This window comes from Glycine soja, chromosome 5 (genome assembly GCF_004193775.1).
Source record: "Glycine soja cultivar W05 chromosome 5, ASM419377v2, whole genome shotgun sequence".
Taxonomy (NCBI): Eukaryota; Viridiplantae; Streptophyta; class Magnoliopsida; order Fabales; family Fabaceae; genus Glycine; species Glycine soja.
In genome coordinates this window covers 6,725,082-6,748,776 of record NC_041006.1, presented here as the reverse complement: position 1 = coordinate 6,748,776, position 23,695 = coordinate 6,725,082, and the positions used below count along the sequence as shown (strand labels likewise).

Here is a 23,695-nt window from a genome sequence, read left to right as displayed (position 1 = left end):
ATCAATGTAGTTGAGGGTGGCACTAGAGGAGTAGCAGAGGTTGGCATTGAAGGAGTAGCTCAGGGTGGAAATGAGGGTGCACCTACTAGAGGTTAGACTCAGCAAGTCAATATTGTTGAGGCTGAAAAAGAAGGTACATCTGTTGGAGTTCAGGCTAAGCAAATGAATGTTGTTCTGGGTGGAAATGACGGGGCACATGTAGGAGTTTAGACTTAACATCAAAAGAAGGACATCACACAAATCAAATGTTCAAACACAAACAATAAGGTAAAGTTTTCACAAATGCTCAACAAACCACATGACACTTCATATAGATTAATTTGGTAATTTAATTTTGTAGGGGAAATGTGTGCAACAGTTTGTAAGAAAAGTTGTTGGTCCTCAACAAAATCAGCAGACCAAACCTACAAATAGGACACAACGATACTAATTGCATTAATTTTGTACTCACTGCATTAATTTTTCAAAAATTTCAATTTTGTAGGGGCATTATGGGCACAACACTGCTGTCAATGAAAAAGTACAAAAATTTGTTCCTAAACGTAAGGCACCAACAACAAGCAAAAAACTTAAAGGTTGTCAACTACCAATTGTTGATAAGAACATTGAGCTGGGAATTGGACTTACTAACACTTAGACCAAGCCAGGGGCATCAATTAAAGGTATAAATGGACAAAAATAAGACAATGTGAAATACTTTTGTATTAGGGTGTGAGAATCTTGCTTGCTTTGTTTTTTACTTTATTGAAACCATGTGCATAATTTATTGCACCTTTTGTGTATTTGTTCCAGACAATGGACATATTAACTACTACTTTAGGCCTTTTGGGACCACGTGGCTTATATTAAACAATTCTCATTTATCAATATATTGATATCTCTTTTGCTAAGTAGAAACTGCCACAAATGCTGAAGTAGACAGTAACACACTCAAGTGTTCAATGAATGAAAACAACAGGACAAAAAAAAAAAGAAACTGAAATAGTTGCACTTAAATAATGGAAACTACAAAATAAGAAATCTTCATTTTACTACCTTAAATTTATTTTTTCAACATCAAAAGTAACTGTAAAATGAATTTTTTTCATTTTAGTACCTAAAATTTTTGTTCTATTACAAAATAATACCGGTAAAACAAACCATTTTCATATTACTACCTCAAATTCTTTTGGGTTCCAATAAAGTACTTTAAACCTGACATTGTTTGGCTTATTAAGCTAGTACAAAAGATCACAAATCAATAACAGGTCTACATTTAAAATTAAGCATCAGTACCATATAAATTTAACAAATCCTAAACTCATGTCATTAGAAACATCCAACTACATCAAATACAACATAATTACTTTCCAAGATTTATATCTCAACCTACCAAGCTACCAAATTTAAGAAGACAACTACCAAAAACCTATCAATACACAAAACGAATATCAGTTCCTTCTATGACCACCAACATTCATTGCAATTACAATGCTTAGTAAAGAAATGAACACCCAAAGAACTACAACTACAAAACCTAACAACTTCACTATATTCCTTTCAACAACAACATTTTACTTTTTTCTTCCAATTTTACTCTTCAAGTGCACAACTTCAGCTGAGGATGCACAACATTCTTCCTCTTATGCAATAAATTTTTTCCTCAAATAAGTTATTTCTTTTGCATATGCTTTAGCTTCCTCCATTAATGAAACAAGTTTCAGCTTCAGCTCTTCATTTTCCTGAACATACCGGACCAACTCACTCCCTTCTGCAGACACATTATTGCCAGCCTCAATACCATCAATCCATTGAAAAAATCTACAAGAACTTGATTCCTACAACACAATACCAATTGAACAAGCAACACAATCGAGTAAAATCCAAAACAAAACACAAAATCAACATTTGCTTACATTTCAGTGTGGGCATCTCCAAAACCTTTTCCCCAGATGGTTCATATTACGCGAATTGAACATAATAGCGGATACCTCGCATTTGCACTTCACCATCCCAAGAGATGAGGATGACGATGATGACTCACCATTTCCATTCATCCTTTCACCCATTATCCCAATAGCCTCTGTTAGGGTTCAAAATTCCCAAATGCCTCGAAAGAGCCTTAGGGTTCAAAAATCCCAAATGCTTCCCTTAGGGTTCCAAATTTGCAACAACAACCAAAGATACAAAAATGTAAGTTAGTGTGAATTAAATTTCATTTTTTTAAATTAAAAAAACAAAAAATAATAACATGAACGCCTGTATCTACGTGTTTAGTGACAACGCGTGATGACATGACAGTTCATACGTCACATCATTTACTTAACGGATGCGGACTAATGGATAGTAAAATGAAACATTTTTTTCAAGTACCTAGGTGAAAAAAATGAATGTTAGATAGTAATATGAAAATGACTTATATTTTAAGTATGAAACACTTAATTAAGCTAATAAACTATATAATATTAGAGGTGATAAGAGTTCAAAGTTGAAGCCTCCACATGTGTACGATTATGCACCATGGTTGGGTTGAGTGGCCTTACTTTGTTCTTATCCATCTTTGCCAACCCTACTCTTGGCCTTATATTATACCCAAACCATTGTCCTTATCTGTTTCATCTATATTCCATGTCTCCTTATCCCGTAATAGCACACAACACCTACTACGACTTTCAATGTGAATGTCCTTTCTTAGCTTGTTTTGAAATCAACAAAATATGGAACAGGAACAAAGTAATACTTTTATCTATCTAGTTTTTGTTTTTTTCAAAGGAAGGGCAACCCAAGAACAACTTTTAATCTTCGCACCACACATTTTTATCTCAAACACCTTTAATTTTATTGATAAAAATCAATTTGAAATTGTCTATTTAATCTGATCTAAAATAGGCTGCAATCTTTGAGTTGAGTCCTTTTCGATAAATTTGACAAACTTATTTAATATTTAATTATATTTATACATCTATTTTGAAGGATTAGAGTAGTTTAGTATCTTATCTATATGTATATGGGTTGGATACACCCGGTACTTTGTCATTAATATAAATGATATTACTTTTGTTCTTGTTTAATTGTTAGATTGTTTTAAAAATCATTTCTATTTATATGTTATTTATAAAGTTTAATATCATATTAATTATTCTTTTGTTAATTATACCCTTACTTTCCATCCAAATTTTAATTAATTTACTCATGTATTTATTGTAGAGTATAAATAAAAAAGGGTAAAAAAGTAAAGCCAATTATTTTATTAGGAAAAAAATTGTTACATCTTTTGGTTTCTAGTTGAAAATTTAGAAGAAAGGTAGTAAGAAACAAAAGGAGTATATTTTGCGGATAAAAAAAATACAACAATAGGAATAAACAAGACTATATAGGCGCCTTGGAACAATATAGCTATAATAAACTACCTTCATGTTAATTATGATAAATTTTATACAAGAATCCAATTGAAAAGTGAATACTTTTATATAAGCCGTGTTGACTTTATATCTTTATCGAATACTAATACAATATACTTTGCCTTGGAACAATAGACTAAATTCAATCCAATCCAGGCCATTTACACCCCACCAAATATCAATACAATATACTTTGCCATTTCTTTTTTATAGTAGTCATCAATAGTGTAATATTTGGGATTTGGATAGAGGAACTTGAAATCGAATAACTTGTAATTGATTAAAACAGAAATCAGCACGGTTTTAGTAATCCGAAAGAGAACAGTTTGAAATAAAAGATTCTATCTATTGAATATTTTTATACCAGTTTTCACAAATAAAAGAGAAAAGAGAGAAATGTGAGATAAAATGGATGACACGTGGAGAGAGATAGACGGAAAAAGAAGTGTTATATAAGTTATTACCATTTCACTTGAAGTAAGCAATCAATAAAGTTTTTGTGCATTTGAATTTTAAACAAGGAGAAACGTAAAAATTAAAAACAAAAGAAAAATTGAAAATAAAACTGGCAAGAGGCAAGAATTCATTTGATAAGAAAATAACATGTGTCCACTTCTTGGTATTTAAAGTGCATTCAAGTACTTAACTTAAAAATCTATCAGAGAAGCTTTCCAAAGGCACACTGAATTTGAAGCAGAAAACAAATTAAGCTCTTGCTGTTGGTGCCTGCATATATCTTCACACTTTACAGAACATGTGGATCTAGAATGTACTGATTTCAGAAACTGAATTTTAAAGAAAATACAACTAAGCAAGGCATGCTCAGATTTCTACTTTGATGAAAGCTTGAAACTCCATCCAGCTTCAGGACTTGTGAACTTTGAAACCAAAAACTCTAGGTACATAGTTCTGTGATTGCTTCTGTGGCTTCAGATTCCCATAAGTCATCAGAAAAAGGTGAGGAAATGTAGCTCCAAAATAAGCTCCATCAATGTCTAGACACAGTTAATGAAATTTGCGTATGAAATACAGGATATTATTTCGTCCAATAAATAAAATCGAACCCACAATCATATGCCAGAACACAAAGTAACACACTATCACTCCAAAAATATTCAGGATTTAGATAATAATGAGAAAATCCCAATAAAATAAGGCTACAAAAGTTTTAAGCAAAATGATTAATTAACTGAGTTAAAGAAATAAAAATATAAGAAATCAAGAAAATCTTCATAACCTAAGCTAAATTTGTTACCACTTCACCACTTATTTCTCTATAAATTCAGATAGCAACTGTGTAAAAAATTTGGAAAGAACAACCCTTCAAATTTCCAGTTTTTTTTTTTTCTGTTATTTTTTTCAAAGCATACAAGTCACAAACTCCAAAAACTGTACTTATAATCAAAGGGGTATGGCAGAAGAACATGTCTTTATCAAGCCAACAGAAACTTCTAAGATATAATATCAAACAGTGTAGTTGAGACATGGCCTACTGCATTACTAATCGCATGTCTGTAATAATCAAAGGACTTAATTATGAGATACCTTGTGATGTGTTTGAGTATCCACTCATTATTATGGCAAAATAAAAACTTTAAAAGGCACCACATATTTTATATATGATAGTTTAGTCTCAAATACCAGCACCAACAAGTCCAAGTAAAAATTGTGAGTGAAGCTTGGTCTATTTTGTGTATATACTACAAGCTCATTCAAGTTAAAGAAATCTTTTGAGGATTAGTAATCAGTTCCTTGTGTCATTCTTATTGATAATTAAACCATACAGGAGGAAGACCTTGAGATCAACACACATTTTCTTTTTTATTTTTTATTTGAGATACCAATACAAATGAAAAGGCAACAAGCAGCAAGTAAATGTAAGAGAGAAGTGAAACGCTTGAAATCCAAAACTTAAAATGATAGCTAACGAGTTAAAACCTTGATTGCGGACAAATTAAACAAAATCTAGAAGGCAATGCTAAAGCGCATAGATGGAAGAATAAAAAAATCCAAAATTTCAAAAGCCAAGATAAATATAGTTGAGAGGAGTTCAAGTGTTAAACAAGGCATTTCAAAGGATACTACCTTGATACTTGGACTTTGGGTGGTACATGTCTTCACACCTGGGGCAATATATCTTTACAGTACTTGACCTAGGAACATCTGACTGGCCAACCGGAAGGCAGGGTTGTCCAGAGCAGAAAACTCTTGGACATCGGCCAAAGTTGTAGTTTTTGTACTTGTGAAGCTGTAGATAATCCAGTGTCATTTACAAGTGCCAATTTTGTCCACAATAAAGTATCAAAAAACAGGATAACAATGAGAAAAATCATACCATTGCAGCCATTCCTTTGCTTGTCAAAATGTATCGGGCATGAATCAGACCATAAAGCATTTCTGCTGCAGATTCAATTAACTCATTTTGGTCCTCCGTGAACGTGTCTCCTAATCAATGGACCAACAGATACAGTCAATCAAGCAAGTAGAAGAATAGCCAAAGAGGGTTTCAGAGTTAAAGTCATATCAGCGAACAACTTGAATTTAGCATCAAGGGAAGAAGTTCTGCCTTACTTCAATCAGAATACGGTTATAGCAAGAGAAAAACAAGAATTTCCAATTTCATCCAACAACTTGAAATTGCATCATAGAACAAATATTGAATTCAAGCAAGAAAAGAATATGCTTACCGTGGGATGACTCAACATCCAAAATCAAATCAAGTGCATAATCATAGTAAGGCACTTGACTACTTAATCCACAGAGGTTGAAATCATCTTGCACGAAATCATCATCAACTTCGCAAAAGAATTCATTTCCTCTCAAATTGCAAAACCATGAGATCCAAGATGTGTCATCCCCTTCTGAAACACTAACATCAGATACTTCGACATCTGTTTCAGATTCCTCTGCACCCAATACACATAGAAAATAAAGATCAGTGAATTGAAGTCAGCCCCAGTTGTTCTATCCTACACCATTACCAAGTAATTATATCCACTCCAAAACTCTGCCATGCACAATAGGTTCATTCCATCCGGCTTGCAAATTTTCATTTTCATTATCCTTTTCCTTTTTATCTTATAGAACCAACAAGTTTGAAAAAGTTGCAAATAACCATACACGGAGGAGCATTCATTTAAAAACCTTAAAAGTAGAAAACTAGAAGATATTACATTAGACAATTCTATAATCCTCCTCTTGCCATCCAATAACATCCCCTTTGAATTTCATTTTGAATGAGGGGGCTTCCACAGTCACGGAATTAAATAGCATTATTATTGTTGTGTGCTAATTCAGAGGAAAAAAAAACAACTTTATGCAACCTTCAATTCCATGATTTCCACACCAAACCATGAAAAATAAAAAGGCCACGTTCAATTCATGCATGCATATGTGTGTAAAGGCCACGTTTGACATGGAAGATTTTTTCTCTTTGATAAATGAAAAAAAGAAATGAAACGCGCTTGTATAAGGGATAAAGAGAGAAAACGAACCGTATTGAGTGTTAGGGAGGGAAGCAGAGCGACGGTGTTGTTGGTTGATGATGGGCCTTGTGGAAGGACAGGGTTGTTGCTTTTCCTTGAATCGCTTCCGAACAACAACAACGCTACTTTCTCCTTCTCTTCCTTTGTAATCATTCATACCCTCTTCTCTTCCAATTTCGATTCTAAATGCTTCTTCTTGTGAGTCTCTTGTTCTCAGAATTCATTCTTCTCCAACAACAACAACAACAGTATTTGTCGCCGATGCAACTCCCTCCAAACCAAACCTCATTTTTAGTAACTCCCTCTCTCTGCGTCTACGTGTCTCCTGCGTGCTTGCTCCAACATTGTTTCGGTGGGACCCTCTTTTTGGTGTCTGTCTCGTTCCGTGTTTTTGGTTCCACAACAAGATATTTGTTCTCAAGGACATCCACTTCCACCCCCATTTTATACAGTATAGTACTTACGATTTCTAGAAAAATATTAAGAAAAAACGTTTAATTTTTTTAATAAAAAAATAGCAGTGGCACTTATATAAGTATTAATAGAGTTTAATTTTTTCGTGCCTGTTATGGTATATGTAAATCATCTTAGATACACATAAAAAAAACAACTTAGATATGCTTTTTTTATTATCAATTTATAATTATGACTATGATTTGTTTATATGCATTGAAATTAAATTAATTAATATTATACTATTATCTATTAGCATATAAAATCAAAATTAAAATTTTATTAAAAAAAGCATTATATTTAATGTTATCAATACTATTTCATTTTTCATCTTAACTTCTAATAAAAACTTTATAAGTAATGATTTACTATAATATTTAATAAAATATAATAATTTCTTGTATGCATATTAAATAATGCTATATAGTATTGGTCTTGTATAAAAAAATTTATAATATTTAATGATTTAAGTCAACCGATAAAAAAAATGTGAGTAATTGCGGGAAATGCAAGACGCGACCCATGCCAAGCTTCCTATCACAATCAAAGAAACCTTTATATTAAGAATATGCACATGTCCCGTTAATTTAAGTACAATGTAGATTTCAAGATGGACAAAGGCGCATCTGATTCCCCACAAACCAGTATTGATGCCATAGTTCAGTTCAGTCATCAGCAAAATATCTCTCCTCTGCATCAATATTGGCCTCCCTCTGCCAATGATCGTCAAGGGTCTCGTCATTATCTATTTTAGAGTAATCTTGATGTTCGTGATCTTCTCCTAATAGAAACTTCTGCTGCATAATGTAGGTGAATTGATTCATCCGGTCCTCCAGTTCTTCTGCAGATAAAGTTGGTTCCTCACTCACTTTGGTTGGATCAGCCTCATTCAGGTGTCTCTGCCAGTAGGAAATATGAAAATAATTATTGAAGTTCATAAAACATAGAGACTAACCATTATAGCACTAAAGTCCCCAAGTCCAAAAGAATGAGGAGCATTGGATCCGAAAACAATACTACATAGTTTCACTAATAGTCAAACTGTTTAAACAGAGAATTCAAGTCAAATAGATTACAATAATAATATTGGAATACAATCCATAAAACAACACCGACTTCAAGGTTTTGAAAACATGGGGTTCATCACTGGATGGCCATAATTATTGGGAACATAAGCTAGAGGTGACCATTAAAGTAATTAAATGTTAAACCAATTGAGCAAAGTTTAAATAGATGATATCATAGCCCAATGCCTCCAAGTACAGCCTTTTGTTGGTCAATGAAACTGTTAACATAAATGCAGAGGAAATGTATGGAAGAAGGAAAGGAAACAGACAATTCTATTATTGATGGCAGAAAACGCAAACAATGACTTGTCCTTCCAACTGTTTCCATTCACAAGTGGAGAAAACACAGAGTTTTGCTTTTAGATTGGGCTGGGGGAGCTCACAGAGGCTGATCTGCTGGTTTCTAACCTGCTGTATTTCACCACCTGTCTTAGCCCTCCCAAGACCTCTAATTCTGGTTGTTCCTTAGCGATCACCAATGCTTGAGCCACCAGGACCACAAATTCTTCCACACATTTTTTCACTGTATGTTATTATTATAAGGTAACCAAACTTGAAGGTCTGCACCTCCAAATGCCCAAAGGCTCCAATTCTCTCACAAAATGACAAGATACCTCTCACTCCCAACCTCCCTTGTTATTTATAAGCAATATGCCTTATTTCTTCAAACTGTCTACATATTAACACTACCCTAACTAACTATCGAACATAATAACACTAACAGACATCCAACTTGAATCTGCAAATAAGAACAAAGAAAATGTATGAAGATAAAAAGAGAAAGAACTATTCTGTTATTAATAACTGCAAACCCAAATCTCAATTCTCCTTCTAAGGATTTCCCTTGCAACAAAGGGTTTCACCCTTTCACAACTGAGTCACTGCTCTGTTTTCTCAAACTAACAAATCTGAATCTCCATTCTACTATACATGTTAACCCCCCTCGCTCTTCCAACTGTCACCATTGAACTAAATTCTCTAACTACTTTGTAACTCATTCTATAACTTCCTAGGTCCTATCACAAATGTTCGAAAGTAACTTTCATAAAATGCACAGTCTATTGCTGATTGGAAAAAGTATAAATATTAATGGATATCCATCTTATTTAGAGAGGGACCATCATCCTTCTCTTGATGAGTAAAGATGATGCAGGGTTTCAATTTAAATAAAAATTAGAATATGCAGAAACAGATTTTCCAGTCTAAATGTGGTGAAAACTATTTAGGCCTAAATAGTAAAGAGCATCAGCACCAGAAGATAATAAAAGAGCTTAAACCAAACTTAACTGATTACTGATAGAAATATCACTAGTCACTATCTGTCCAGAAAAGGAAGGAAAAGTACACACAATGTTCATGCTTCTATATCAAACACAAGTACAAAACAGTGACAACACATTGATCTAAGATCTTTATATCTCATGAAATCCCAAACTAAAGTTGTATTCCAATCTAAATCTGTGTATCTACCAAAGACAATGATAAATTTATAAAATTAAATTTTAAAATATCCTAAACAAGGTGATAATGGGATGATAACAACAAAAAAATCTAATTTCAAAAGTCAAGGTTATTAACTTACTATAATGATAAAATACAGGATAGGTGATATTAAAAAAAAACAAGGGGGTTAGTTCTTTCCCCTAGCATGTTTGTAATGTGTGGTATGTGCTGAGAATTTGTTACTCAAGTTCTTAAATTGTTCTGCCAGGTTGCTTCATGGAATTCCTCACTCAAGGTGAATGTTGGACGTGTCCTAACACCTAAGTCTCTAGACCATTTTTTGTGGCAATGTGAAGCCTATGCTTCTTCAATTTTTTTGTGCATTTAATAGGACCAGAACACTGGCACGGAACTTGTTTTGGGGTAAGATAAGGCATTTGGTGCCTAATTGGAGTAAAGCAGGTGACCTTTTCAACAGGACTTTGATAACAAATATCTGGAGGGATTTCACAGCTCTTTTTTTTTTTTTCCAATTGCTTTCTGCTTTGTTCTCTTCTTTAGCAGGATTCCTTATCATCCTTCCCCTTTGTAATTTTTCTCTTTATCTTATTTTTTTCTTACATGCTACTACACTAGTTAAACAAGAACAACAACAATAGCATTATTAGCCCACCAAGTGTGAACAGTTTCATGGATCACACAAAACTCTGAAGCTGAATTAAAAAACCAAATTCTCAAGTTTAAACAGAAGAAAAAAAAATACATAATCAATAGTTTAAAGAGTAGTACCTCTACAGGTTGTCCATTGCTACTAATTCTTCTCCTTTCTTCATCCAATACCACCTCCTCTTCCTTTTCCTCCTCCTCCTCCTCCTCCTCTTCCTCTTCTTCTTCTTCTTCTTCTTGAAACCTCTCATTACCAACCCAGTCCCTTTCCGGCACACCCATCCTCTGCTGCTCCCCTCTAATCTTTGCCACCAGCGCCGCCTCCTCGCACCTCCTCATCAGCGTCTCCGACCACCGCTCCCCCGGCCTCGCCATGCGTCTGCCACTCTGGTCCTGAAACCTACCCACATACTCATGATGCAGATACGGCTCTCTCTCCCTCATTGCCTCCTCAGAGAAGTAATGCCCTTGGCACACCAGTTTATCCAAGTAGGCGCGCCTCCGGTTCTTCACCGTCACCGACCTCATCCTCAGCTCCTCCGACGTCGGACTCATTATGCTCCTTAACCGCTTTATGTGCCAATTAATCTCATAATCGTCTTTCATCGAATCAAATTCACTAAGCTCGCTGCACGTGAGTTTGGACCCATATCGTTCTACACATAATGCAACAATACATACAGTTATGGTTTAGTTAGGGTTTGTTTGCAACATCAGAAAATTGAAAACTAACCTAAGAAAAGAGCAACGTCTCTAGAGAGAAGGTCGCGGAAGATGGCCTTGCGTTGAGAAGGGAGAGTGACGGTGGATTCGAGAGCACGCGGAAAGTAGAGGTTCTCCAAACATGACAGTCTCTCTGAAATTCTCTCTTTCGCTTCATCACTCATCGTCGTTGTCACCGTCTCTTTCTTCTGCTCCATCTCTGCTCTATTTTTAATTTTATTTGTTTTGAAAACTGAAATAAACACTTTATATAGGGCTCGTTTCCTGCTCTTGGCCCACTCATATCGGCCCATTTTGTTAGTTTTCACTCATTTTCATTACCTCTTAGAGTTTGAATATTTTTGCATTAAGATTTTTTTTCCTCTATTAGAAACCACGAATGTCCTCTAACATATGAGTCAGGAACCAATCTCATTCATAATACGTGATTATCTTTGATCTAAGAATTTTACACACGGTGAAATCAAACATTTATAATAAACATTTTTTAAACTAAGGGAATATTAACATGTGCCTCATTTGATATGCTAATTGAGGCCTAACATTTTTAGTTCACAAATGATTGAACCCCAAAAGTTTATAAACTGAACTTAATGAAGATACAGGGGCAAATCCAGAGTTGAAACCCCTCGCTTAGTATTCACAAAAGCTCTAAATGACTGGTATTTACATCTGCTCATAACTGGGGCTTGAAGAAAGCTCCCAGGTTCCAAAGGTTGCAAGGATGATCAAAGAACACACTAAATTACTAATGGACGGAATGAAATGCATTTTAATTTGATTTGAAACGCAGTTTTCCGGGGAACTTCATCATTTCAATAAACAAAACTGTTGTTGGGTCAAATAGGACTCTCTCTTTCACTGTTTCATAGAGCCAGGCAGCCAGCATAATACTTCATCAGGAAATGCCGAGCAAACTCCTCCCAGCCAATAGATTTTTGACTAATTGAAAAAGAAGTGTTAAATCAGATTTCTTGATTCTTTTATACTCTAAAGGCAATTAAAGGCAAACTATATTAAATGATTCTTATTCGAATAGCATGAAGGAGAGGAAAGTTTACTATAATTGTCATGTCAACCAAAACAAAGATTAACCACCATGCACCTTGCAGCAGTTCAAATATACCAGCCAATAGTTTGATTTTACTCTCATTATGTGATCAATAAGAACAACTTTCTTTGAATTTTTTTTACCCTTTATTACATTGGAGCACACCAAATGGTGTTCCTCCCCTGCATTCAGATAAATATAAGTCTCAGATTCTGAGCTAGTAAATGAATAACCAAAAAGTTAATTTACATAATTCCAACTTTAACACCATATGACTAGTTATATAATTACTTACCTGAGTTTAACAATGGGCTAATACATGTTGATATAAATCCTTCATTCCTTCCAACTTCCAATCAACTAAAATCTGGAATAAGCATCATCAATTCATCAGCCACAAACCTTTCTGTCAGAATTCCTTCAACTACATAGCAAATAAGAACAATTGATTCCATCCGGAACCTCTAAAACAAGCAGGTAGTAGCATGCCATCTTTCAACCAAAGAAGCACATCATCAATGAGCAGCAGTATCCACCACATAGCAGAACTTATGAGTTGTGTGATGAGAGATCATGCAATGTATCTGTTGGAACAATAGTTTATGGCAAACCGAAAAAATTACTGGCTGAGTCGCGGACAATGTCGCTTTCTTTAAGACGTTTCGTGACACTGCCAAAAATTGTGCAAACAGACTATCAACCACGACGTTCCCAGGATAAAACAACTCAGATCACTGTATAAGATTCCCACTGCACTTAGGGAACCTTTTCTAGAATTACACCCTCTTGTATGACTTGAAAAGTCACTCTAAAGCCACCCGAAAATATGACTTGAAAAGTCACTCTAATAGCCAACCGAAAATATGACTAGAAAAGTCACTCTTATAGCCAACCGAAAATATGACTAGAAAAGTCACTCTTATAGCCAATCGAAAATATGACTAGAAAAGTCACTCTTATAGCCAACCGAAAATATGACTTGAAACCTTTTTTTTTTCCTTTCTTTTTTTTTCAAACTTTCATCCTTTGTTCTAACAGTATCCACTTCAAATTGGGAAATACACCACCAATACGAGGAAATTCATTCTAAAGATCACGATAGGATTGTTGATTAATGAAACCAAATTTCCAGTTAATTTCCAGGAGTGATAGATTTGAGCCACAACCATAATTAAATAAACTTCAAATAAGCCTAAGCAGACATAACATTCACAAGGTTCAGACACCCATGGTGTTGCTGGAAAACATGGAGGTCAATCGGCACATGAATATTTGCCAGAGACCTTTAATCAATACCCACCCATTTCCTAAATTCTTGAACATGCTCAAGCCGTTTGCTTTGTGCTTCAGTTCTTGTATTTGATGCTTTTAAACTCCTGTAAAGATTCTTATGAGGTCTAAGGAACTCATTTTTATACATCCATGTTAGGAACCTAGCCTAAGTAAATTAGTTACTGTAAGGGTATTAAAGGAATTACAATTAGATATGGAATAGTTTGTTATAGCAATTTTGTTATAACAATAGTAGTGTTGTCTGCCAACAAATTAGCGATTCTGTTATAACTAGTGTTGTCTGTAGTGCCATAGGTTCATTAGTTGCTGCTGCTTGATTCTTATCTTTAGGACCTAGGAATACTATATATAGGTATGTAATTACAGTTTGTGAGAATATGAAAAAGAATTATCAACTTTTCTGTTCCTTCTCCCTTTTATTCTGGAGGCCCTTAGTCCTAGAAACTAAGGATTATTATTTCAGTTCATAACATTTGGTGCTCTCGTTGAGAGTCAATGGCCGACTTCTCTTGTTTCACATCCACTATCAATCGCATCGAAGTAGCCATCGTGGAACTCATTGTTGCCCAAGACGCCATGGTCGCCAAACTAGAAGAAATTCTTTAGAAGCCGGCCCTTCTCAAAAATCGCTGTCAGTTTTCAAAGGTGCTCAAGACTTCTTCAACCTCCTCATCCGAGAAACCCGCCGCTGGCGAGGCTCCTTAGTCGAACACCAAAGACGGAGCCGCGGAGTTCGAACCGAGCTCTATTTGCTTAGACAAAAAGGTGCAAAGCTTCATGGAAGAGTCGCTAAACTCGGTTTCTAGTCAAGGGAGGGTTACGAAAAATCAAACCATGGAGGCGGATGTTCCAAATTCACACTGGGAAGCGATGAGAAACCAATGTTTGGACGAGGCTGCGGATTCGGCATCCACGACCGCAGTGTCTCATCGTCACATGTCCTTCGAACTTGACTATTCAGACTTAGAGGATGCTAATGTTGTTTCATTCGAAGTAATGAGGAAGAACCCCTTTTGGGTGTACGACAGAGAAGCACTTCGGCTCTTCAGCAAGTTCAACAAAGGTCGCTTGCAACTTGGACACATTTTATTGGGTAATGTTGATGTCCTGATGGCTGCACACTTGGGTGTTGTTTTTATGCCACAAGGTCTGAGGCATTTCCATCGTATTGACACATTTGACCCTGGAGGCTACTTAAGGGACGGTGGTAAGTGGACTGTTCAGCAAGCTGCTGAATTATCAATTGTTGCTCCCACTATCGAAGCATCATTGGATGCAAGGTTCCTAAGTGGGTTGAAGGAGGAAAGAGTTGAAGCTGCAAAGGTCTCTAAATCAGGTGGCATTGGTGTTATTGTGACTGATCAACCTGTAGACAAGCAGAAGTTGATTGATGATGTTAGGAAGGCTTTTCATGCAGCCAAAATCTGCAGTTATGCACAGGGAATGAATTTGATCTGTGCAAAGAGTATTGAAAAGGGTTGGGATTTGAAGTTGGGTGAATTGGCCTGAATTTGGAAAAGAGGTTGCGTTATTAGAGCAATATTCTTAGACAGAATCAAGCAGACATATGAAGAAAATCCTAATTTGGCAAACCTTCTTGTGGATTCAGAGTTTGCAAAGGAAATAATTGATCACCAATCTGCCTGGAAGATAGTTGTTTGTCTTGCTATCAATTCTGGTATTAGCACTCCAGGTATGTCTGCTAGTCTTGCTTATTTTTGACATCATCTTACTTGCATCAAACTATGATGATGCAATTTGCTATGTTGAGACCATGAATCTTGATGGAGAGACAAATCTAAAGCTGAAACAAGCACCCAAAGCAACTTCAAAGTTGCAAGAAGACTCGAACTTTCAAAATTTTAGGGCTGTCATCAAATGTGAAGACCCAAATGCTGGGATTGCTTATGGACGAGGAGTTACTGAAGTTGAGAGAGCTCTATCTAGGAGACATGAATCACATCCAGGCCAAGAGTTAAAAAAGATTAGTGAATCAAAGTCATCCATTAAAGGTTTTAACTTTATGGATGAAAGGGTAGTTGTCGCAACCTACCCTTCGGCGAGAGGGCGACGCGTGACTCGCGGGTGCGTCTTCCAAGAAAGAAATACGCGCTGAGTCGCCACCAACGTTTATTTGAGGAAAACGTCGGAAAAATCGGAAAAGACGTAGCCTACGAACTTTAAGTGAAAGGTTCGGGAGTTGTATTTACGCACGGGGAAGGTATTAGCACCCCACGCGTCCGTCACAAGAGACGGCAACCTTTAATCAAATGTGCAAATATGACTTCAATTTATATTCTTTTCCTTTTTTACGTTCTTATGTCTTTTTTATGCCTTTTTATGTTTTTATCTTTTTGTGGTCGACAAGGGCGTTTCCCTTTGCTCCTTGATGTGCCATCATTTTCTTCTATTTTCTAAACCCTTTTTGCACCATTGTAATTACTGATTGGTCTTAATTGTCAATTAATAAGGCAGTTTTATTATTTGGGCTCATTTAGCTAATTTGATGTTTTTAATCTAATTTCAGGAATTAATGAAACATTGAGCTTAATCCGGATTTTGGTTATGGACTTGAAGAGGGCAAATTAAGCAGCGGTTACCTTAGTTAATTAGGAAATTTCACAATTTTATTTTATGTTGTTCAGTGTTTATTTCGTTTTGGGCCAGAGTATTGTAATAGGGCCCAATGACTTTGAGTGACTCTTTTTAAATAGGAGCCTTGGGATTCGTGGAAGGCATTCTGTTATGCTATTCATTATTCAGAGCTTTTGTTTTAGGGTTTTCGTTTTTCTGCTTTGATGCTTCTGAGTTCGTAATGCAATTTTACGTTTTCTGCTTCTAATTACAATTTCGTTCTTGCTTCTTCTTCTACTCTCATTTACGTTTCTGTTCCATTTTACATTTTTGTTCGTTTACGTTTCTGTTTCATGTTTCAATTGCGTTTTCTGTTTGAATCCATGGAAGGCTAGATTTTCTGGTGTTGTTTCCTTTTGAGGACGAAGCCCAACTCTTTTTGAGGTTTCGCTTGTAATGTGGTTTCCTGGCAGTTCTCCCTTCACCAGTATCCCAAATTCGTGAATATTAATCAGTGCACGCTTCGTGTTCGATTAATTGCCTCTGAGCCTAACTTGCGTTCATGCTTAATGGACGAAGGGCTAACTGGTGTATGTGGTGCCTAATCACGTATTGAAAACCCTAAGTTGATTTTCGCTTAGTAAATTGAAATAGGGTTGAATTAAGTGGTTGACTGTTATGGACGAATTCTCCATAACCCAGGATAAGAGAATGACTTCTGAATCAGAGGAAACAACCCGTTTTTAATATTAGTAGTTTCGTATTCCAGTTTACTTGTTCTGCTCTTTAATCACAAAACAAACAAACCCCCCCCAATCGTTACTGTTACTGTTACTGCAAGTATATTATGAACATTTGGTTTGTCACTGCTCGTTGGGAAACAACCTAGGATCACTTCCTAGTTACTGCATTTTCATGTTTATTTGATTCGGGTACGGCCTCGATCACTCCTACGTATTCCTCAATTGTGATGAGAAAATCAGACCTACGTAGTTCTTTTGTGAATAAAGCGTTTTGGTTAAGTTATTTTTTAGTTTTTATTGAATGCAAGGTCATTTAAGGTGTTGGACCATTAGACAATCTTTCGATTCTTTTGAAAAGTGAGAAAACATTAAGGCATTGGACTATTAATGATTTCTTTATTTTTGAAAGAGGTAACAAAGTTACATATTGATTTTAGGCTTTTTAGAAATCTACACTTAACCAATAAAAGCGGAAAAGACCATTTCAAGGCGTTGGACCTTTGAAAATGGCTTTTTTAGGCGATGACAAAAGTTTGGTTTATGAATTGATTTTAGCCTTAGTTTCACTTTGGTTATTAGTCGATTCGATTTAAGAAAGAGAAATCCCAAAGAAAAACGTCCGATTGATTTTTTTGATTTATTTTACTAAAAGATATTTTTGATTATTATTTTACCTCTTTTTGGTTTCCAACGTGGTTACGGCATGACCGAACGGTCGGATTTCATTTTAACAGAAATTAACGGATGTTACAATTCAAATGATCAGTGAAAATTTATTTTATTTTTTTATTAGGCGAGAAAATGACTTAATTAAATGACTAAAGCACGTTAAAAACGGAAGAAAAGAAAACTGAAAGTAAAAGAAATTAAAGTGAAAGTACACAAAACAAGAAATGAATTGAAAGTCTCGGATTTGAAAACTTACCCGTTGAAGATCGAAGAACGAACGAAGAACGGATGAAGAACGGTGAAGAATGACGAAGAACGATGAAGAATTTCCACAGAATCGCTTACGGAGGCGTTACGGAAGCACTTCGACTCGATTTTTCTTCACGAAAACGTGTTTTTTGCCCAAAATAGCCGAAATGCATAGCCAAGGGATCTTGAACATTTTGAAGCAGCTCCCTCCTCCCCTATTTATAGGAAAAAAGGGAGGTGCTTGCCGCCCAGAGACTTAATGAAGAAGATTTCTAAGCGCACCCAAATTACTAAGTTCACCCCCCTTTTCGTATTTTACAGAAAAGTTACGGAAGCCTTACGGAAGTGTTTCGGATTTGATTTTCATTTTTTTTCTCTTCCCTTTCACCAATGTTAAGTGGAATATGCTTACCCAAGATTTTCAGAAATTTTACGGAAGCCACGGAAGCCCCGGAAACCATTTTTCAAAAACCTGGAGGAGCTTGCCGCCCAGTTGCTTCCTCCTTAAGCAACCCAACTTCCAAAAATGTTCCGGAAGGGCCTAGATTTGAATTGCTATTTACACCCCTATCTTGATAAGTTCACCCCCCTTCTTTGCTGATTCTTTTTCCGTAACGTTACGGAACCTTACGGATTACGTAACGATACTTGTTTTCTTTCCGTAATGTCACAAAAATTTACGGATTACGCAACCATCCCCTTTTTTTTACTTCCAGAATGTCACGGAACTTCACGAATTGTGCAACGATGCTTTCTTTTGATTTTCGGCATGTCACGGAACTTCACGAATTGCCTAACGATGGGTGCCAATTACCTCAAAGTGGTCAAACGAAAGTTGAATGCCACCAAACAATGGTCCCCGGACGAAATTAGGGTATGACAGTTGCCCCTCTTTACTTGTCTTTTATTGGAGATAAAAGGAAAGTAAAGATAAGACACTAATTTCGTTCCTCTCGGTTGACGAAAGTCGCGGGTGACTATAAGATATCTCCGCATGAAACTGACTCGCTGTCCCTGGATGACAAAGGCGCAAAATTCGTCTATGCGCGTTTACCATCCAACCTGTTGCTCTTGAATGATAAAGGTAAAAATGCGGGACCAACTGGTTCCCGCATGTCATCGGGCCCGCCGCCTCTGGATGACAAAAGGTGCAGAAGATGACGTTAGTCTCTATCATGCTTTGAGTCTTAGAGATAGCAAAATAAAGTTTAAATGGATAACCACTCGGGTATCTCCTCATGTCACGTGACTCCAGTGTCAGTATGACATAAATTGTCTGCGCGGATGATGACGTAAATCTCCGCGTGTCAACAGGCTTGTTGGCCGCGATTGACAAAGGGTGCAGAAGACGAAGTTAGTCTCTGCGTGCTATCATGCTTTGAGTCTTAGAGATAACAAAAGAAAGTTTAAACGGATAACCACTCGGGTATCTCCGCATGTCACGTGACTCCAGTGTCAGTATGACAGAAATTGTCTGTGCGGAAGATGACGTAAATCTCCGCGTGTCAACGGGCTTGTTGGCCGCGATTGACAAAGGGTGCAAAAGACAACGTTAGTCTCTGCGTGCTATCATGCTTTGAGTCTTAGAGATATCAAAAGAAAGTTTAAACGGATAACCACTCGGGTATCTCCGCATGTCACGTGACTCCAGTGTCAGTATGACAGAAATTGTGGGGCGGCCGAAAAAAGCGAGGCTCTTGCTCCTACGTATCCTCAATGAGGAACTCAGACCTACGTAGTTCTGGATAACTCGTGAGATTAAAAATAGTCTCGGTGTTTTCTTCACTAAAATGAGAACATGCTTTAGTAAAGAGAGAAAACTTCCAACTAATCAGAGCAACATATGCTTTTCGGATGAAAAACAATGTGTCTACCGGGGAAGGGAAGTATACTGATGAAATCTTCTCATAACCATAAATGAGATTTTGGATGTTAGCATTTCGCTTCTAAATGAGCATTTAGAGGAAACACTGGGTTCAACAAAAATAGAAGAAAATCACTCAAAGTGTATCAATCTCACACAGGTAAGTGTTTCATCCTAATTCCGAACCATAGATATGCCATGACTTGATTTTGCAAATTATTTCCTATCAAATCAAAGATTACATGCGTGATCATGGATCAATAGGACTTTTTCTTGGGAATGGTGTTTATTTGGTGGGAACTTTGGCTTTGAGTGTTTTTGACTTTTTCCTTTTCTGTTTTTGTTTAGTGTGAGGTGAACAAGTCACCGACGCATAGGATTTAGGTTGGCAATCAAAGGGAGAGGACCACTTTAGGTCGTGGTTTCCTTTCTTTTACTTGGTGACAATTATGTATTGTTCAGATATTGTCTGATCCAAAGACTTTTCTGCATATTTCTTCTGTTTTTATTCCGATCCTTGATCGGGAATTTTCTTTCTTTTTTCTTTTTTGCTTTCTCTCGCTCTTTGATTGAGAATTTTCTCTTTTTGCTTCCCCTTTTTTGTTTTCTTCTAAGGGCAAGGATTGACATTCTCACCCTGGGTCAAGATTTATGGTAAATTGGGATTTTGGCTTAAGGCTTGTAGCACGGCTGGACTTGATATATGTCAGGGTTTGGTTTGGTCCCAGGATAAAAGGGGATGTCCCATATTATTTCCATGACAAAAATGCAATAATGATGATTTGGAAATTTTATGCAAAACTAATCATGCATGCACCTATGTGGACACTCAAATGTCGAAAATTTTTTGGTCATGTGATGCCTAGGGCTCATAATTCATTTTCCCTATTTTAGTCAACCCAGTGTTTCCAAAATATGTTCTTTTATCAATTTGTGCATTCATCCGAGTCTATCTTGGGTGTTCGAAAAACCTTTCACAGCATTTACCCTTCAAATGTGTACACACATTTTTTTTCAAAAACTGGTTATGATCGGTGAATTTTTTCAAAGAAAAGATGGAAGTTATCTCTTTTCACGAGCATGTTGTTTTTTAGATAGACAACTTTTTATTCTTATTATTTTCTTTTTTCCTTCCTTCTTTTTCTTTCCTTACTTGCTCTCTTTTCCTTTTCCTCTTTTTTTTCTTTTTTAAGTTATTTATCATTTGTTCATTTCCTATCTCTTCTTTCTTTTTTTCTCTTTTTTTTCTTTTTCCATGAGGTATTTTGCTACCTAAACATATGTATATTTTTGTGAGGTATTTTGCTATATACATGCGTGTCCAAGGTATCTTGCTACCTAAACATACATATATATGTTTTGTGAGATATTTTTGCTATATACATGCATATCCAAGTTATCTTGCTACCTAAACATACATATATATTTTTTGTGAGGTATCTTTGCTACATACATGCATATCCAAGGTATCTTTCTACCTAAACATACATATATATATTTTGTGAAGTATTTTTTGTTTAAATACATGCATATCTAAGGTATCTTTCTACCTAAACATACATATATATATTTTGTGAAGTATTTTTTTGTTTACATACATGCATATCTAAGGTATTTTCACTACCTAAACATACATATATATATTTTGTGAGGTATGACTACCTTCCGAGCTTGTGCTTGTTTTATTTAAATTCCTATGATCATGAGCAACTAGGTGTGTCCTACTATGACTTGAGAAACAAAGGTGATCAAATAACAAGCAGAGATTTAAAAGGTACTAGGTTGCCTCCTAGTAGCGCTTCTTTAACGTCTTGAGCTGGATGCATGATGATTTGTCGGTCACGGACCTAGTACTTTGCTTACCTTTGGCTTTGGACTATGGTTGCCTATTGGTCGGCCATGTGTCGTAGGCAATGCTCTAACCTTTTTTGTGGATGAGCTGAGATGAACTATAGAGGTGGTGGTGGTGCGTTTGTTGCCCGCTGCCAGCCATCCCTAGGCTGTTGTGGTGTTTCGCCCCGCGCCTGCTTGGGGGCGCAGTACTCCTTGATGAAAGCTTGATTAGTAGGGGACCTGATGACCTTGCCGGGGGTGACAGGCACTCCGTAGAACTGACAGAAGCCAGTAATCAGAGCTGGAAACCCCAAGACCCTGTTGGGCTTCTCCGGGTCCACTGGGTGTCTTGCGGGCACGATCCCTACAAACAATGGATGACATCAGAAATCAGTTTGAACCATATGCATACTTACCTATGTCGCGATGGCATGACCTTGCCGGGGGGTACGGGCACCCTGTAGGACTGATAGAGGCCTGTAACTAGAGCTGGAAACCCCAGGGCCCTGTTGGACTTCTCCGGGTCCACTGGGTGTCTTGTGGGCATAATCCCTGCAAATAGTGGATGGCATCAGAAATCAGTTTAGCCACATGCATACTTACCTATGTCGGAACGACACAGACCAACTGATACTTCCGTAGGGGGAGATCGTTATTGCGGTCGCTGGATGGAATGTTGCTAAGTAGTAACGTCATCCATATCTGTGTATGAGTGGTCATGTTGGTGCGTATGATCCGCACTCGTCTCTTTGCAGCGGCACGGGTGAAATCTTGCCCCGGTATGCATAGTAGCTGCACGATAGCCTCCTCCTCTGGTTGTACTTTCATAGTTGGCACTCCTCCAGGATCAAGGGGTGGCCTAGGAACTGATAAAAGGAAACTACTAGCCCCTTAACCGGGAGTGCAAGTCTCGGTTAAGCATTTAAGGGCAGAGGACCTTAAATTCTCTTAAGGTGCAGATGTGGAGTCCACTGAAGGCGAGAGTGTGTAGCCCTCTGAAGGCGAGGACGTGTAATCCTTTGGAGTACATGTAGTCCTCTGAAGGCGAGGGCGTGAAGCCATCTGAAGGTGAGGACGTGTAGTCCTCTGAAGGTGAGGACGTATAGTCCTCTGATGGCGAGGACGTGTAGTCCTCTGAAGGCGAGGGTGTGCAGCCCTCTTAAGGCAAGGACGTGAAGCCCTTTGAAGGTGAGGACGTGTAGTCCTCTGAAGGCGAAGGCATGTAGCCCTCTGAAGGTGAGGACGTGAAGTCCTCTGAAGGCGAGGACGTGTAGTCCTCTGACGGTGAGGGCGTGTAGCCCTCTGAAGGCGAGGACGTGTAGCCCTCTTAAGGTGAGGACGTACAGTCCTCTGAAGGTGATAGGTACTAGTACCCAAGGGTCCAACCTTATGAGAAAGCAAGAGATCGACTCATCGAGAGGGCCGGTCATCCCAAATTCACAAGATTAGATGTAGGAAATCTATGCAGTTAACATGATTTTTAGGGATGCAGATGCATGCAACCTTTGTCGTGAAATTTGGTAAGTGCGGACTTCATATGAAACAATGCAATGTAATGGAAAGTTATACAATGTTTATGACATTCTTTCCCTATTTTGTGATTTTGATTTTGATTTTTTTTTTTTGGAAAACACAGATTGACTGTCCTTTTGAAAGAGGTGATAATTCATGCAACCTTATCCTATCTTTTGCAAATCTTTTCGGGAACTCCCTCAGAGTGTATGTTCTGTTTGATTTAGTCTCTTGACCATTTTGGAGTGACGGAAATAGAGTCATTTGACGTTTAATCAATCCATATAAATTCCAGGGTTTGTCCCCCCCCCCCTGCCTTTTTTTTTTGTTTAAAAACATCAACGGGTGAGAACTTTTTATCTGTTCCTATGTTCACTTGAGGCTCGTGCACGATGTCCCTCATTGCCCCAGTGTAGGGCTTTGAGGTACCAATCATTGTCTTTTGTCATGACCTTGTAGTAGGGAACCTATTGGGTGAGAACTTCTAATCTGCCCCTAGGTTTACTTGAGGTTTATGCACGGTGCCCCTCATTGCCCCAGTTTAAGGCTTTGAGGTACCAATTTTTATCTTTCGTCATGACCTTGTAGCTGGGAACCTATTAGGTGGAAACTTCTAATCTGCCCTTAGGTTCACTTGAGGTTCATGCACGATGCCCCTCATTGCCCCAGTGTAGGGCTTCGAGGTATCAA

General features: G+C 37.1%; 2 protein-coding genes and 1 pseudogene across 3 annotated transcripts; 1 reads left to right on the top strand and 2 right to left on the bottom strand.

Moving 5' to 3' along the window:
* Window positions 1-3,933: 3,933 nt before the first annotated feature.
* On the bottom strand, window positions 3,934-7,287 carry LOC114412231 (putative casein kinase II subunit beta-4). Of its 2 annotated transcripts, none has more exons than XM_028376049.1 (5): window positions 6,875-7,287; window positions 6,068-6,286; window positions 5,716-5,825; window positions 5,466-5,628; window positions 3,934-4,375 (listed from the first exon to the last, which is right to left on the bottom strand). In XM_028376049.1, exons 1-5 carry the CDS (start codon window positions 7,020-7,022, stop codon window positions 4,245-4,247), a joined length of 771 nt encoding a protein of 256 aa, XP_028231850.1. In that variant the 5' UTR covers window positions 7,023-7,287; the 3' UTR covers window positions 3,934-4,244. The 2 variants fall into 2 exon arrangements, with proteins under 2 accessions (XP_028231850.1, XP_028231849.1); XM_028376048.1 differs by having other exon boundaries at window positions 5,463-5,628; window positions 6,875-7,130.
* Window positions 7,288-7,852: 565 nt separating this feature from the next.
* On the bottom strand, window positions 7,853-11,446 carry LOC114412230 (coiled-coil domain-containing protein 97). Its single transcript, XM_028376047.1, has 3 exons — window positions 11,228-11,446; window positions 10,618-11,150; window positions 7,853-8,217 (listed from the first exon to the last, which is right to left on the bottom strand). The coding sequence occupies exons 1-3, from the start codon at window positions 11,412-11,414 to the stop codon at window positions 7,984-7,986; spliced, it is 954 nt and encodes a 317-aa protein (XP_028231848.1). The 5' UTR covers window positions 11,415-11,446; the 3' UTR covers window positions 7,853-7,983.
* Window positions 11,447-14,395: 2,949 nt separating this feature from the next.
* Window positions 14,396-15,283, top strand: LOC114411077 (annotated as a pseudogene).
* The last annotated feature ends 8,412 nt before the right edge of the window (window positions 15,284-23,695 follow it).

Coding starts and splice junctions, on each gene's coding strand:
- LOC114412231 (XM_028376048.1), bottom strand. CDS start 7,022: ATGAATGATTACAAAGGAAGAGAAGGAGAAAGTAGCGTTGTTGTTGTT. Junction 6,287..6,874: donor CCTCCCTAACACTCAATACG/GTTCGTTTTCTC, acceptor TATTGGGTGCAG/AGGAATCTGAAACAGATGTC. Junction 5,826..6,067: donor GGATGTTGAGTCATCCCACG/GTAAGCATATTC, acceptor TCCATTGATTAG/GAGACACGTTCACGGAGGAC.
- LOC114412230 (XM_028376047.1), bottom strand. CDS start 11,414: ATGGAGCAGAAGAAAGAGACGGTGACAACGACGATGAGTGATGAAGCG. Junction 11,151..11,227: donor AGACGTTGCTCTTTTCTTAG/GTTAGTTTTCAA, acceptor CATTATGTGTAG/AACGATATGGGTCCAAACTC. Junction 8,218..10,617: donor GCAATGGACAACCTGTAGAG/GTACTACTCTTT, acceptor TCCTACTGGCAG/AGACACCTGAATGAGGCTGA.